Genomic DNA, 12,903 nt, shown 5'->3' on the forward strand with positions numbered 1-12,903 from the left:
TTACCCATTTTTTAAGCGTAATTCTCATTATCTCATGAACGTATTAAGATAGAGGCCACAAAATTGAGATTGTGCATCGACACATTATGCGCGATGAATGTTCCGGATTGTAAACGCGCGTGACCTTGCCACGTATGAAAGGTCACTGGCACTAAGGTCTTTTTTAAGCGTAATTTTCAATAGCTCACGAATGTATTGAGATAGAGGACTGAAAATGGAGATTGTGCATCAACACATCATGCGCATTGAGTGTTCCGAATTGCAAACGCGCGTGACCTTCCTGAGTATGAAGGTCAACGTCACTAGGCCTGTTTTTTTAAGCATAATTCTCAATATCTCGTGAACGCATTGAGCTCGCGGCCATAAAATTGAGATTGTACATTGACATATCAGGCACGATGAGTGTTCCGAATTGCAAATGACTTTGGAAAGTATAAAGGTCAACATCACTCGGCCTGTTTTTTAAGCGTAATTCTCAATATCTCATGAACATATTGAGATAGAGGCCAGAAAATTGAGATTGTGCATCGACACATTATGCGCGATGAGTGTTCCGAATTGCAAATGCGTATGACCTTGTCAAGTGTGAAAGGTCACCACTATGAAAGTTCACCGGCAATCAGGCTTTTTTTTAGCGTAATTCTCAATATCTCATGAACGTATTGAGATAGAGGCCAGAAAATTGAGATTGTGCATCGACACATTATGTGCGATGAGTGTTCCGAATTGCAAATGCGAATGACCTTGTCAAGTGTGAAAGGTCACCACTATGAAAGTTCACCGGCAATCAGGCTTTTTTTTAGCGTAATTCTCAATAGTTCATGAACGCATTGAGCGAGAGGCCTGAAAATTGAGATTGTGCATCGACACATCAGGCACGATGAGTGTTCCGAATTGCAAATGCGTGTGACTTTGCCAAGTACAAAGGTCAACATCACTAGACCTGTTTTTTAAGCGTAATTCTCAATATATCATGAACGCATTGAACTAGGAGCCATAAAATTGAGATTGTGCATCGACACATCAGGCACGATGAGTGTTCCGAATTGCAAATGCATGTGACCTTGCCGAGTATGAAGGTCAACATCACTAAGCCTGTTTAAGCGTAATTCTCAATATCTCATGAAGGTATTTAGATCGAGGCCTGAAAATGGAGATCGTGCATCGACAAATCATGCGCATTGAGTGTTCTGAATTGCAAGCGCGCGTGACCTGAGTATCAAGGTCAACGTCACTAGGCCTGTTTTTTAAGCGTAATTCTCAATATCTCACGAGCGCATTGAGCTAGAGGCCATAAAATTTAGATTGTGCATCGACACAACAGCCACAATGAGTGTTCTAAATTGCAAATGCGTGTGACCTTGCCAAGTATGAAGGTCAACATCACAAGGCCTATTTTTTAAGCGTAATTCTCAATATCTCATGAACGTATTGAGATAGAGGCCAGAAAATTGAGATTGTGCATCGACATATCATGCGCAATGAGTGTTCCGAATTGCAAATGCGTATGACCTTGTCAAGTGTGAAAGGTCACCTCTATGAAAGGTCACCGGCACTAAGGCCTTTTTTAAGCGTAATTCTCAATACCTCATGAACGCAATGAGCGAGAGGCCTGAAAATGGAGATTGTGCATTGACAAATCATCCACAATTAATGTTCCGAATTGCGAACGCGTGTGACCTGCCTAAGTATGAAGGTCAATGTCACTAGGCCTGTTTTCTCAGGGTAATTCTCAATATTTCATGAACGTATTAAGTGAGAGGCCTGAAAATTCAGATTGTGCATCAACATATCATGCGACATGAGTGTTCCGAATTGCGAACGCGTGTGACTTTGTCAAGTGTGAAAGGTCACCACTATGAAAGGTCACCGGCACTAAGGCCTTTTTTTAAGCGTAATTCTCAATACCTCATGAACGCATTGAGCGAGAGGCCTGAAAATGGAGATTGTGCATTGACACATCATCCACAATTAATGTTCCGAATTGCGAATGCATGTGACCTGCCTAAGTATGAAGGTCAACGTCACTAGGCCTGCTTTATAAGAGTAATTCTCAATATCTTATGAATGCATTGAGCGAGAGGCCTGAAAATGGAGATTGTGCATCGACACATCATGCACGATTAATGTTCCGAATTGCGAACGCATGTGACCTTGCCGAGTATGAAAGGTCACTGACACTATGCCATATTTTGACATGTAATTCCCAGTTGCTCATGAACGGATTGAGCAAGATGGCTGGAATTTGAGACTTCACATCCACACACCATGCACAGCAAGTGTGGCATTTTTCAAACTCATGCAACCTTCCTGAGTTTGAAAGCTACTGCCAAAAAGCACCAGGCCACATTTTCATGCTTAACTTCTCATACCTCACAAAGACATTGAGTTTGAGGGTTGAAATTGGAGACTTTCCATTGAAACAACAGGGATGCGGAGTGTGGCAAGCTCTGAATGTCTGAGACCTTCTAAAAGATCGCCACTAACTAGCCACTAGCCCCTATTTTTACACTTAATTTCCAAAATCACATGAACACATTCAGTTAGAGAGTTGTAATCTGAGACTGTGCATCGACATATCACGCAAGGCCAGGGGTTTAGATTTCAAATGCCTGTGACCTTCCCAAGTATAAAAGGTCATCTCAACTGGGCCCAATTTTGATGGGTAATTTCCAATGGCTCATGAAAGCATTGAGCAAGGGACTGAAATTTGATGCCGTGCATCCTCATGTTACGCGCAGTCAGGGTTCCAAATTTCAAAGCAGTATGACCTTCCTACGTGTGAAAGGTCACCCCGTAAGGCCCCATTTTGAGACTTAATTTCCAATATCTCATTAACGTATTTCGAAAGAGGGTTCAAATGTGAGAATGTTCATCAACACATTATGCTTGGTTAGTGTTCTGAATTTCGATTGTGTGTGACCTTCCTAAGTCTAAAAGGTCAGTGGCCTCCCAGGTGTCTAAATTAATTTCAAGGGGTTTCAGGTCTCTCTTGTAGACATCCTTGAAGCAGAGTTTGGGTCTGGCTGAGGGGCGGGTTCTTGTGCCAGCTTGCTATTGAGGTCCTTTAGAATTCCTCTGTCCTCCATGCGCTTCTGCTTAGTCAGATTGTACATGCTGTGAACCATGGCTCCATCCAGTACACTGGTGTTTGTCACCTTGTCTTGGCAGGTGATGGGCAGGATGTCTTTGGAGACAGGACATGTGGAAGGCGCTAAGCTTGTGCTCCTGTTTGGTTGTCATTGTCTGCCTCACTTCCATAGAGGAGAGTGCTCACGACACAGGCTTGGAATTGAGTGTGCGCTGTCAACTTGGTGTTTCTCCAAGCTCTCTTGTTGAGTCTAGCCATTGTAGTAACAGCTTTGCAGATGCATCTCTATCCCTGGGTCTAGAGAGAGAGTCAGAGATGGTAGGACCTAGATATTCAAAGTCGTGAACAACATTGCTTTGTTAGAGAGTCTAATTTCGGGTGGAGAGCCTATATCCTGCTCCATGACTTGCGTTTTCTTACGGCTGATTGTTAACCCAAAAGCCTCGTGTGTGTAGATGAGGCAGTCCATGAGCAATTGAAGCTCTTCCGCTTTGTGGGTCGTGATTGCTGCATCGTCCACAAAAAGATGATCACGGAGACATTTCTGCTGGACCTTGGATTTGGCCTTGAGCTGAGAGAGGTTATAGAGTTTGCTGTCTGATCTCGTTCAAATATAGATGCCCTCAGTGGCTTATCCAAAGGCGTGCTTCAACAGGACACCAAAAAAATATTCTGAACAGTGTTGGAACAATGACACAGCCCTGTTTTACACTGCTCTTGATCTTAAAACTCCGAGATTGAGCTATCGAAGACGACTATAGTCATTCATTCAAGTAATTGTGGAAGAATTTAATGATTAATAGCAGCCCAGGTGGGGACCATATTTTTGGCAGGATCTTGAAGATACCATCCCTGCTGACTGTAAGGCCTTCATCAGGTTTATGAAGGTACAAAGAGTGCCAGTGTTTGCTCTTTGCATTTCTCCTGCAGCTGTCTGAGGGAGAAGACCACATCGATGATGAATCTGTTGGGACGCAAACCATACTGAGATTCGGGGTAGATTTTCTCTGCAAGTACCTCGAGAATCTTCAGAGCAACTGTAACAAACAGCTTCCCAACAATGGTCAAGAAGGAGCTGCCACGGTAGTTGTTACAGTCATACATGTCATCTTTGTTTTTGTCTTAGGTGATGGTGTTGGCATCCCTCATGTCTTGTGGTACTTCCCCCACCCTCCAAGCACAGGCAGAGGAGATGGTGCAGCTCTTCAGCCAGGGCATTTTGTAGCACATCAGGACCTTGGCTAGGATAGTGTCTTTCCCAGGGGCTTTACCAGTGGTGAGGGAGTCCATGTTGTCTTGCAGTTCTTCGAGGATTGGTTCGCTGTCCAACTCCTCTAGCATAGGCAGACGATCAACAGCATTGAGGGCATCTTCTGAAACAATGGCCTCCCTAGAGTAGAGGTGGGAATAATTCTCAACCAAATGTTCCATTTGTTTTAGTCAGTATTTGAGGATGTTACTGGAAGAGGATTTTAGAGATGCTGTTTTCATTTGTATTGGTAAAAATGGCTGCTTGACGCTGTCATACATCTCTTTGATGTTGGCAGTGTCAGCTGGAGTCTGGACATTCGAGCAGAGCTGGAGGCAATTGACATTGGCACGCCTCCGGCCAACCTGCGAGACTTTTCTGCGGGCTTCCCATCGGGTCAGCAGGTTCTGTTTGCTGTGGCTAAATTTAGAGACAGTTTCTGTCACAACCCATCGATACGGAGGGAGGACCCAAATGCAGGACTCAGAAGACACAGAGGTAATTCGGGAAAAACGTTTTTTGCTCCAAGGTCGGGGATCTGGCAGACAGGCAGGTGCAGCAGCGGTAGTCAGGACCTCGGGCGTAGAGAGCAGGTCCGCGGGAAGACAGGAGTCGGTAGACGGGAGATCGATCAAAGAAGGCGGAAGTGTCAAAGGAGTCAGGCTTACGGGGTCGGTCTGAGAACAGGCGGAGGTCGGTACACACGGGTTCACGATCAGAGATAAGCGAGTGCAGAAACGGGGCATGGGTTGCAACGATCTGGCGAAGGACCAGTCGTCCCCAGGGTCCTATATACACACACCGGGGCCAATCAGCCAGTGTGAGGCGCAAGTGTGTGCCTCCTGGTCAGCGCGGCCACGCAGGGACCCGCACAACCAAGGCTGGACCGGCAGCACCATGACAGTTTCAGACAGAAGGCAGTCCCAGCCTTCTTAGCTTCAACTGCAGGTCTTATATCCACAGTTTAAGTTTTAAACCAGTGTGTTGAGTTTTTGGTTTGCTTTCCAAACGCCAACATTGCTGAGGTGTACACAATGTCAAGTATTCCCATCTTTCCTGGGCTTTGTTGCTCTGCCAGCCTGGTAGACACTTTTCTTGAGCTGTGGCAAACTCTGCTGCCTTTGATGGGTTTTGCATGTTCCTGGTGTTGATGTGTGGTCAGTCAGCTCTCTTTGAGTGACAGGTTCTTCTGGTCTGTAGTTCAACCTTGCTGCACACTAACAAGTGGTCTGTATTGCAGTCAGCGCTTTGGTAGCTGCGTGTTGTGTTGTCTTGCTATCTTGTATAACAAATAGACCAGACGTATTTCAAGGATTCAATCTTTACTCACAAGTTGTCAACCAAGTACCGTTAACCAGGCGACTTCCGTATCTTCTATATACTATATATCCAGCTACTGAGCATGCCGGGTAATGTAGTTGTTATTCTCTCGAAACTATAACACCACACGCGTGAGCTCAACTCATGGGAGCCCGGAATGTCTGAGAACACGATCAAGTTGGTGATAGTGCTAGGAGGTGGGGTGTCTCCAGGAGACTTGATGTATTGGTTTATGGTGCTCATTCGTGATGGATCTATGTGCCTACACCACGCCAATCCACCCCTGGAGTCACCCAAAGTCTCGAACCCTCAAGTACGAATTGGGCAACCATTTTTTTGGCCTCCGGAATGGCCCACGCCGGCCAAGCTGTTCCGCATCCTGCTAATAGGAGCCGCCATTGAGGTTAACCCTGGGCCTGTCCTGCCTCTGCTGCGTCTGCTCAAAACTGATCCATCGAAACATGACGTCTGTTTGCTAGACCAAGTGGAACGGTTGGTGCCACCTCACTCGATGCTCGAAATTAAGCTCAAGTCGAGACTGGACTGACCGCTACGTAGCGCCATGTTGCGCCACTCATCCACCACCAGACGCAAACTGCCAAACTAAGCCTCGACAAGTTCCATCCGCGTTCCGCATCCTGCAGTTACACTGCAACGAACTAGCGTCCAAGAAGATGGATCCTGAACTACCCAGCGCCTGTGTGGACTCCCAACCTGAAGCCAACTCCCTGGGACTCCCTCCAAGCAGCTCATGACACTGCCCTTCGAGCCACCACAGGCTACCACAAAATGGCTTCCATCTATCACCTACAAGCCGAGTCGAAACCCGAAACATAGCTGAAACTCCTTCCGGTATGAGAGAACAATGTGATGCTCAAGAAAGCTTCAGTGCTACCTTGGTTTCCAGCCAATCGCAGGAAACATTGAGACACGCAACAATCGCACTCAATCACACCTGTCCAATGACTATAATGCATGTTTTTGGGATGTGTGAGGAAACTAACGCCCAGAGAAAAGCCACGCAGGCACGGAGAGAACATGTAGACTCCACACAGGGCGACGCCAGGATCTGAACCACAGTCCTCAGAACTGTGAGGCCAGCGCATTACAGCTGCTCCACCTGTAGCATAAATACTCATACTTAAAATAAAACTACTTAGTAGCAAGCTAAATATCTTAGTTTTACCTTTGTAGGTAGAATATATCAGCTTGAGATCTGTGATATACTTTATATACATAAACAGTGTTCACTTTAATTTATTTTAAGCTTAACATTGACGCAAAGCAATAACGTTTTATTTATTTAAATGGTATGGAATACAAAGTTTATACTGTCTGGTGGGGGTGAGGAGTGGGGTCAATAATTTATGATGAGGTGGAAGCAGCAGATTCACCAAACAATATTTTCCCCTTTTCAGCTCAGAGTCGAGGACTGTAGAATGTTGGAAATAAAAAAAAAATTCAATTAAATTTAAAAAAAAAAAAGGTACTAAGCACGACAATCAGTCATACCACAGTGGATGTATGCCATACAGTTAACAATCCTGCTTTTAATTAAATGATGCAGAGTGATTTCAAATGTTGAACTAAAATTCTCGGGAATTCATATGACTACTTAAAGAGCTATTTTTATTTATTTTTTTATCACATGAGGGTAACACTAAACAGTGAGGTTCAGTACATTGCTCAAACTATATTTCTGTTCCATGCAACCTGTTGGTTAGTTTCTGTGCAGTCATCAAACCAAAGTGGGGGAGGGGAGAGTTGCTGTGACGGCTTTTGGAAGTTGGTAGACACTTGTGGGGGAGGGGAATGCACCTGCATGAGACGTTTCTTTTACTGAGTACGGAAGTTACAGAACTACATGGATTGACATGTAAATCACCATGTTTATTTATGCTAAAATGAACGATAGTTCAAGTTGGTGATGTTGGTGTCAACTATATGTTTGTTTTGCCTGAGTTAATATTTTTGAATCTCAACCGTCGAATTATCTAAATTTCCCTTCAACATGAGGTTTGCGGTGCTCTGAATTTCCTTGGTGGAAGTGAATGCATCGTCTAAAACACAACCAAGCTTGCTGCAGAACCTACGAGGCTTGTGAAAAGCTATTTATGTGGCGATCTGGACGAATAATGAATGAAAACAACTTACATCTAATCGAGGTAAGACATATTTGATATTTCATCATACTAGGGTTAGTTTTTAATTGTCCGTGGGATTTTCTGGCAGAATGAAACTGTTGCTAACGTCAGATAACCTATTTTTTTTTCCCCACTTTCATTCAGAGTCAGTCCACACATTCATTCAGAGTCAGTCCCCACAAAGCAGCAAAAACGTGTGAGAGAGAGAGAGAGAGAGAGAGAGAGAGAAGAGAGAGAGAGAGAGAGAGAGAGAAGAGAGAGCGAGAGAGAGAGAGAGCGAGAGAGAGAGAAGAGAAGAGAGAGAGAGAGAGAGATAGAGAGAGAGAGAGAGAGAAGAGAGAGAGAGAGAGAGAGAGAGTAGAGAGATAGAGAGAGAGAGAGAGAGAGAGAGAGAGAGAGAGAGAGAGAGAGAGAATGTACGAGGCAGGGGTGGAGAGTGAGTCCAGGGAGAAGATTTTTCTCGGTTTTATCCTCATCTGATGAGGAAATAGTATTGATCGGGAAGACTGAGGATAACTTCAATCCAGATTTGAACCTGTGGCTGTAAATAATGTTGAATATTCGCATGGTTCTTCGGGCAGAATGACGTGGAGTCTGACGAGCGAGCTCCGGCAAGCAGCGGGGCCGCGATGGAGTACCGGTGAGTGGCAGGGCCGTGAGCGAGCTCTTGTGAGCGGCGGGGCCACAAGCAAGCTCTCAGAGCCCCGGCAAGCGGCGGGGCTGCAAGCGAACTCCGGCGCAACATTATTTACAACCGGAACTCGCTCACAGCCCTGCCGCTCGGCGAAGCTCGCTCGTCAGACTCCGTGTCAATCCCATCCAAAGAACCATCCGAATATTATTTACACCCACAGGTTCAAATCTGGATGGAAGTATTCCTCCGTCTTCCCGATCAACCAATACTATTATTTCTTCATCAGATGAGGATAAATCCAAGAAATCAGCGCTGGGCATAATGCTGTCCCATGTAATCGGGCCTTTGATGCGGCACCTCATAAGTCACATCCACACACGTAGGTCATGTGACTTGCCAAAATGGCGGCGCCCCTGAAAATTTGTAATTGTCGATAAAAATTTTCTCAAAACACCATTACATGAGAGAGTGTAGTCTGCCTTTCGCCTGAAATTAGCTTTGATAGGAAGCAGCAATCCCTTGTCAGGATAAGCAGCTTGGAAAACGGACATGGTCATAAGTTTTAAACATCACACACTGGTTGTAGCTAGCAGTGCTTTTATACCGGAAGCTGACAAATAAGACAGATCCCCAACCCTCACAAATAGGATAGCAAACTGGGAAAACGTTATATGATCAGATATTCAGCATTAAATAGAGTCATGTCTTTGAAAGCTCTCTTACCATCTTGTGATAGGACAGGAGAAAGATTGTGTCGGATGATCTGATTAAGGTCAGTACGGCCATTGCTTTGTGGACACCAGATCTCTGTGAAACGGTTTCTGAGGGCAGGAGAAAGCTGTCCAACAGTAAAAAGGCACAAACATAATATTTCAGCACTACACATACAAAAAAAAAGAAAAAATACAATTTTGTTCTGAATAAGTTTCTATGTGCCCCTCTTGAGCTCTCACTTTCTCGTAATGAGTAGGTTTGTGTGTCCCAACGATGCCAGGAGCTAATTTGTCTGGGGTTTCACACCCCTGGTAGTGTAAACCATGGCAAAGAGATCCTATGTGAGGCACCAGACAAAGCACAGCTCCTTAAAACCCGATGACAAGCACAAAAATTTGTTTGAGGTTTCCTTTGGCCAGTGAAAGCTGGGTGGAGGCCAAAGGCGGGGACCTTGGCGATCTGATCTCTACCTAAAGAAATTGGCTCTCGGGATGTGGAATGTCATCTCCCTGACAGGGCGTGAACCTGAGCTGGTGTTGCAGTTGAGAAGTTCCAACTATATATAGTCAGGCTCATGTCGTCATGTCATCGCACTCCCTTCTGGATGTCTTGGACACTTGGTTGAAGAGAGGGGTAGAGTTGTTAACTGATTACTTCCTCGTGGCGAGTTGATCCGATGGTAGGAGAAGATGCTAGTTCGACGTGGCGGGCCCAAATATAATGTGAGGGTCAGCTGGAAATGTCTGCCAGAATCCCATCAGAAGTGAGTTTCAACTCCCACATCCAAAATAACTTTGGTCATGTTCAGGGGCCTGTGGGGGACATTGACTCTGAATGGACCAGGTTCATTGCTGAGGCGGCCGACCTGAGCAGTGGCCGTAAACTGGTCGGTGCCTGTCGTGGAGGCAATCACCGAACCTGTTGCAGGACATGAACATCAAGCTGAAGAGAGTCCTATCAAGCCTTTTTGGCCTGTGGGACTTCTGAGGCAGCAGATAGGTACCGGTTGTACAATATGAATTCAGCTTTGGCGGTCACTGAAGCAAAAACTCCGTCATGGGAAGAGTTCAGTACAAATAAGACTTCCAGACAGCTTTGAGGAAATTCAGTTCATTATCTCACTTCTCAGGAGGGGGAAGCAGTGTACCATCAACACTGTTCATAAAGAGAATGGGATGCTCTTGACCTCAACTCGGGACGTTGTGAGTTAATGCAGAGAATATTTTGAAGACCTCAATTCCACCAATACACCTTCCAATGAGGACGCAAAGTCTGGATTCTCTGAGGCGGGTTCTCCTAACTTTGGAATTTAGGTCACCGTGGTGGTTAAAAGCTAATTGTGGCAAGGTTCTGGGGCTGGAAGAAATTCACCAGGAATTCCCAAAGCCTGGATGTTGTGGGGCTGTCGTGGTTGACGCAACTCTGCAGCATTGGGTGGACATTGGGGACAGTGCCTCTGGTTTGGCAGATTGGGGTGGTGGTCCCCCTTTTTAAGAAAGGGTACTCCAGGTTTTGTTCTAACTACATGGGAATCACAATCCTCAGCTTCCCTGGTAAGGACTAGTCAGGGGTGGTGGAGAGGAGGGTCCCTGGGAAGTCGGATCTCAGATTCAGGATGAGCAATGTGGTTTTCGTCCTGGCCGTGGAACAGTGGACCAAGCTCTACACCCTCAGCAGGGTCCTCAAAGGTGCATGGGAGTTTGCCCAAACAGTCAACATGTTTTTTGTTTACTGGAGAAGGCCTTTGAACATGTATGCTGGGGGGTCCTTCAGGAGTATGTGGTATCGAGCGCTTTGATTCTGGCTGTTTGGTCCCTGTACGATTGGTGCCAGAATTTGCTCCGGATTGCCATCAGTAATTCAGACTAGTTTCTGCTAAGAGTTGGACTCGGCAACGCTGAACTTCGTCACAGATTCTGTTCATTTCTTTAATGGAGAGAATCTCTAGGCACCGGTGAGGCTTAGTGATGGTCCTCTTTGGTGTCCTCAGTAGTGCATCTCTGCTCTTTGCAGTTCTGTTGGCTTCATCAAGCTGGAGCAGTTTCCTTGGTCCTCCGTTGGAAAATGGTGGTGTGCCTACTTCAGGTCAGGGATGAGATCCTGCCACAAGTGGAGGAGTTCAACTATCTTGGGGTCTTCTTCACGAGTGAGGGAAGAATGGAGTGAAGATCAACAGGGGGATCAGTACATCCTCTGCAATGAGGACTTTGATTCGGTTTGTTGTGGTAAAGAAGGAATTAAGTAGAAAGATGAGATGGTCAATCTAAGTTCCTATCCTGACCTATGGTCATGACCGAAAGAACAAGATCCCAATACAAGTGGACCGTTTCCTCCGCTATGATTCACAAATGCCTGCTGGACGGCTCACTGGTAAGGTGTTCCGGGCATGTCCCACCGCAAAGAAACCTTGGGGACAACCCAGGAGATGCTGGAGAGACTACATCTCTCGGTTACCTGGGAACGCCTCGGGATCACCCCAGAAGAGCTGGATGAAGTGCCAAGGATAGGGAAGCATGTGCAACCCTGCTAAAGCACGCCCCCGCGGCCCGACCTCAGATAAGAGGTAGAACATGGATGAAGTATCTCAGTGTCCTAATGTAACCATAGTAAAAAGTTAAAATTCCATCCATCCAGTTTCTGAGCTGCTTATACTCATAAGGCTCGCAGGAACGCTGGAGCCTATCGCAGTTATCTTCAGGCAGGAGGCAGGGTACAGCCTCAACTGGTTGCCACCCAACCGCAGGGCACATAGAGACAGACAATAGTTGGACTCACAACTACACTTAGGGAAATTTAGAGTCTCCAATCAATGCATGTTTTTTGGATGTGAGAGAAAATGGGAGTGCCCGGAGAAAACCCATACAGGCACGGGTCGAACATACAAACTCCACAAAGGCGGGACCGGGATTTGTACACGGGTCCTCAGAACTGTGAGGCCAACGATCTAACCGGATGCTCCAACGATCTAACCGGATGCTCCACAAAAATAGTAATGAATAGAGAAATTAAAAACTCTAAATTTAAAACTAAGAATATGCACACACAAACACACACGATTGTAGTTTTTACCTCCTTCTTTCCAAAGTCTCCTCCAGGGTTCATAGTGGCAACCAAGCAGAAACCTTCAGCAGCTCTGATAAGCTCCACATCATTGTCATCACCACTGCCTTTCTCAGCCAGAACAAGTGACTTCTCCACCTCTAAAACACTGATAAAAGAAAAAGGAATTCTGTGGCGTATTTTGTGTCAATATAAAATAGAATACTCCTCTGACATTTAAAATCCTGCACATTTTTCTTTTAGCTACAACTATATGTACCTTGGTTTGTATTTTTTGTAGCGTTTATCACTTTAGCAGAAAATTAACCGTTCCAAAGAGCGCAGAGTAGGGATCGCAAAAAACTGCTTACTTTCATAACCGGTTTTAACCGAACACTTGTAGCAAAAAAACGACTAACCGGTTTTAAAACAGGTACCATTGTGGTGTTTACATAATTCACTTGCGGGACAACGAGTTGGGGAGCGGGGTTCCGCACGGACTTTTTGTTTTTTGTGTTGTGTTGTAATGTTTTGATGTCTGCCAATAAAACAAGTTTTGTTCCTGTGTCCGACACTCCGCCTCCTTTTTCTCCGGCGCTACAACTTCTTGTAAAGTACTCCCATACTTTGGAGCGTTTCCTCGATGCCATGTTTGATGTTTCTTTGATTTAACTGAATGTTCTTTTGAGTCCAACTTTACTCTAACAGCGAA

At 45.5% G+C, this 12,903-nt stretch overlaps 1 protein-coding gene across 5 annotated transcripts in view; it reads right to left on the reverse strand.

The window, feature by feature from the left end:
• mdn1 (midasin AAA ATPase 1) overlaps positions 1-12,903 on the reverse strand; it is a 326,227-nt gene that overhangs the window by 184,391 nt on the left and 128,933 nt on the right. For all 5 annotated transcript variants that reach the window (XM_061812802.1, XM_061812803.1, XM_061812800.1 and 2 more), the window contains exons 33-34: positions 12,222-12,360; positions 9,162-9,276 (exon numbers count right to left, since the gene is read on the reverse strand). In XM_061812802.1, the coding sequence (XP_061668786.1) occupies positions 9,162-9,276; positions 12,222-12,360 (254 nt within the window). The remainder of the gene's footprint in view (positions 1-9,161; positions 9,277-12,221; positions 12,361-12,903) is intronic.

Source organism: Syngnathoides biaculeatus, chromosome 23, assembly GCF_019802595.1.
Source record: "Syngnathoides biaculeatus isolate LvHL_M chromosome 23, ASM1980259v1, whole genome shotgun sequence".
NCBI classification, from domain to species: Eukaryota; Metazoa; Chordata; class Actinopteri; order Syngnathiformes; family Syngnathidae; genus Syngnathoides; species Syngnathoides biaculeatus.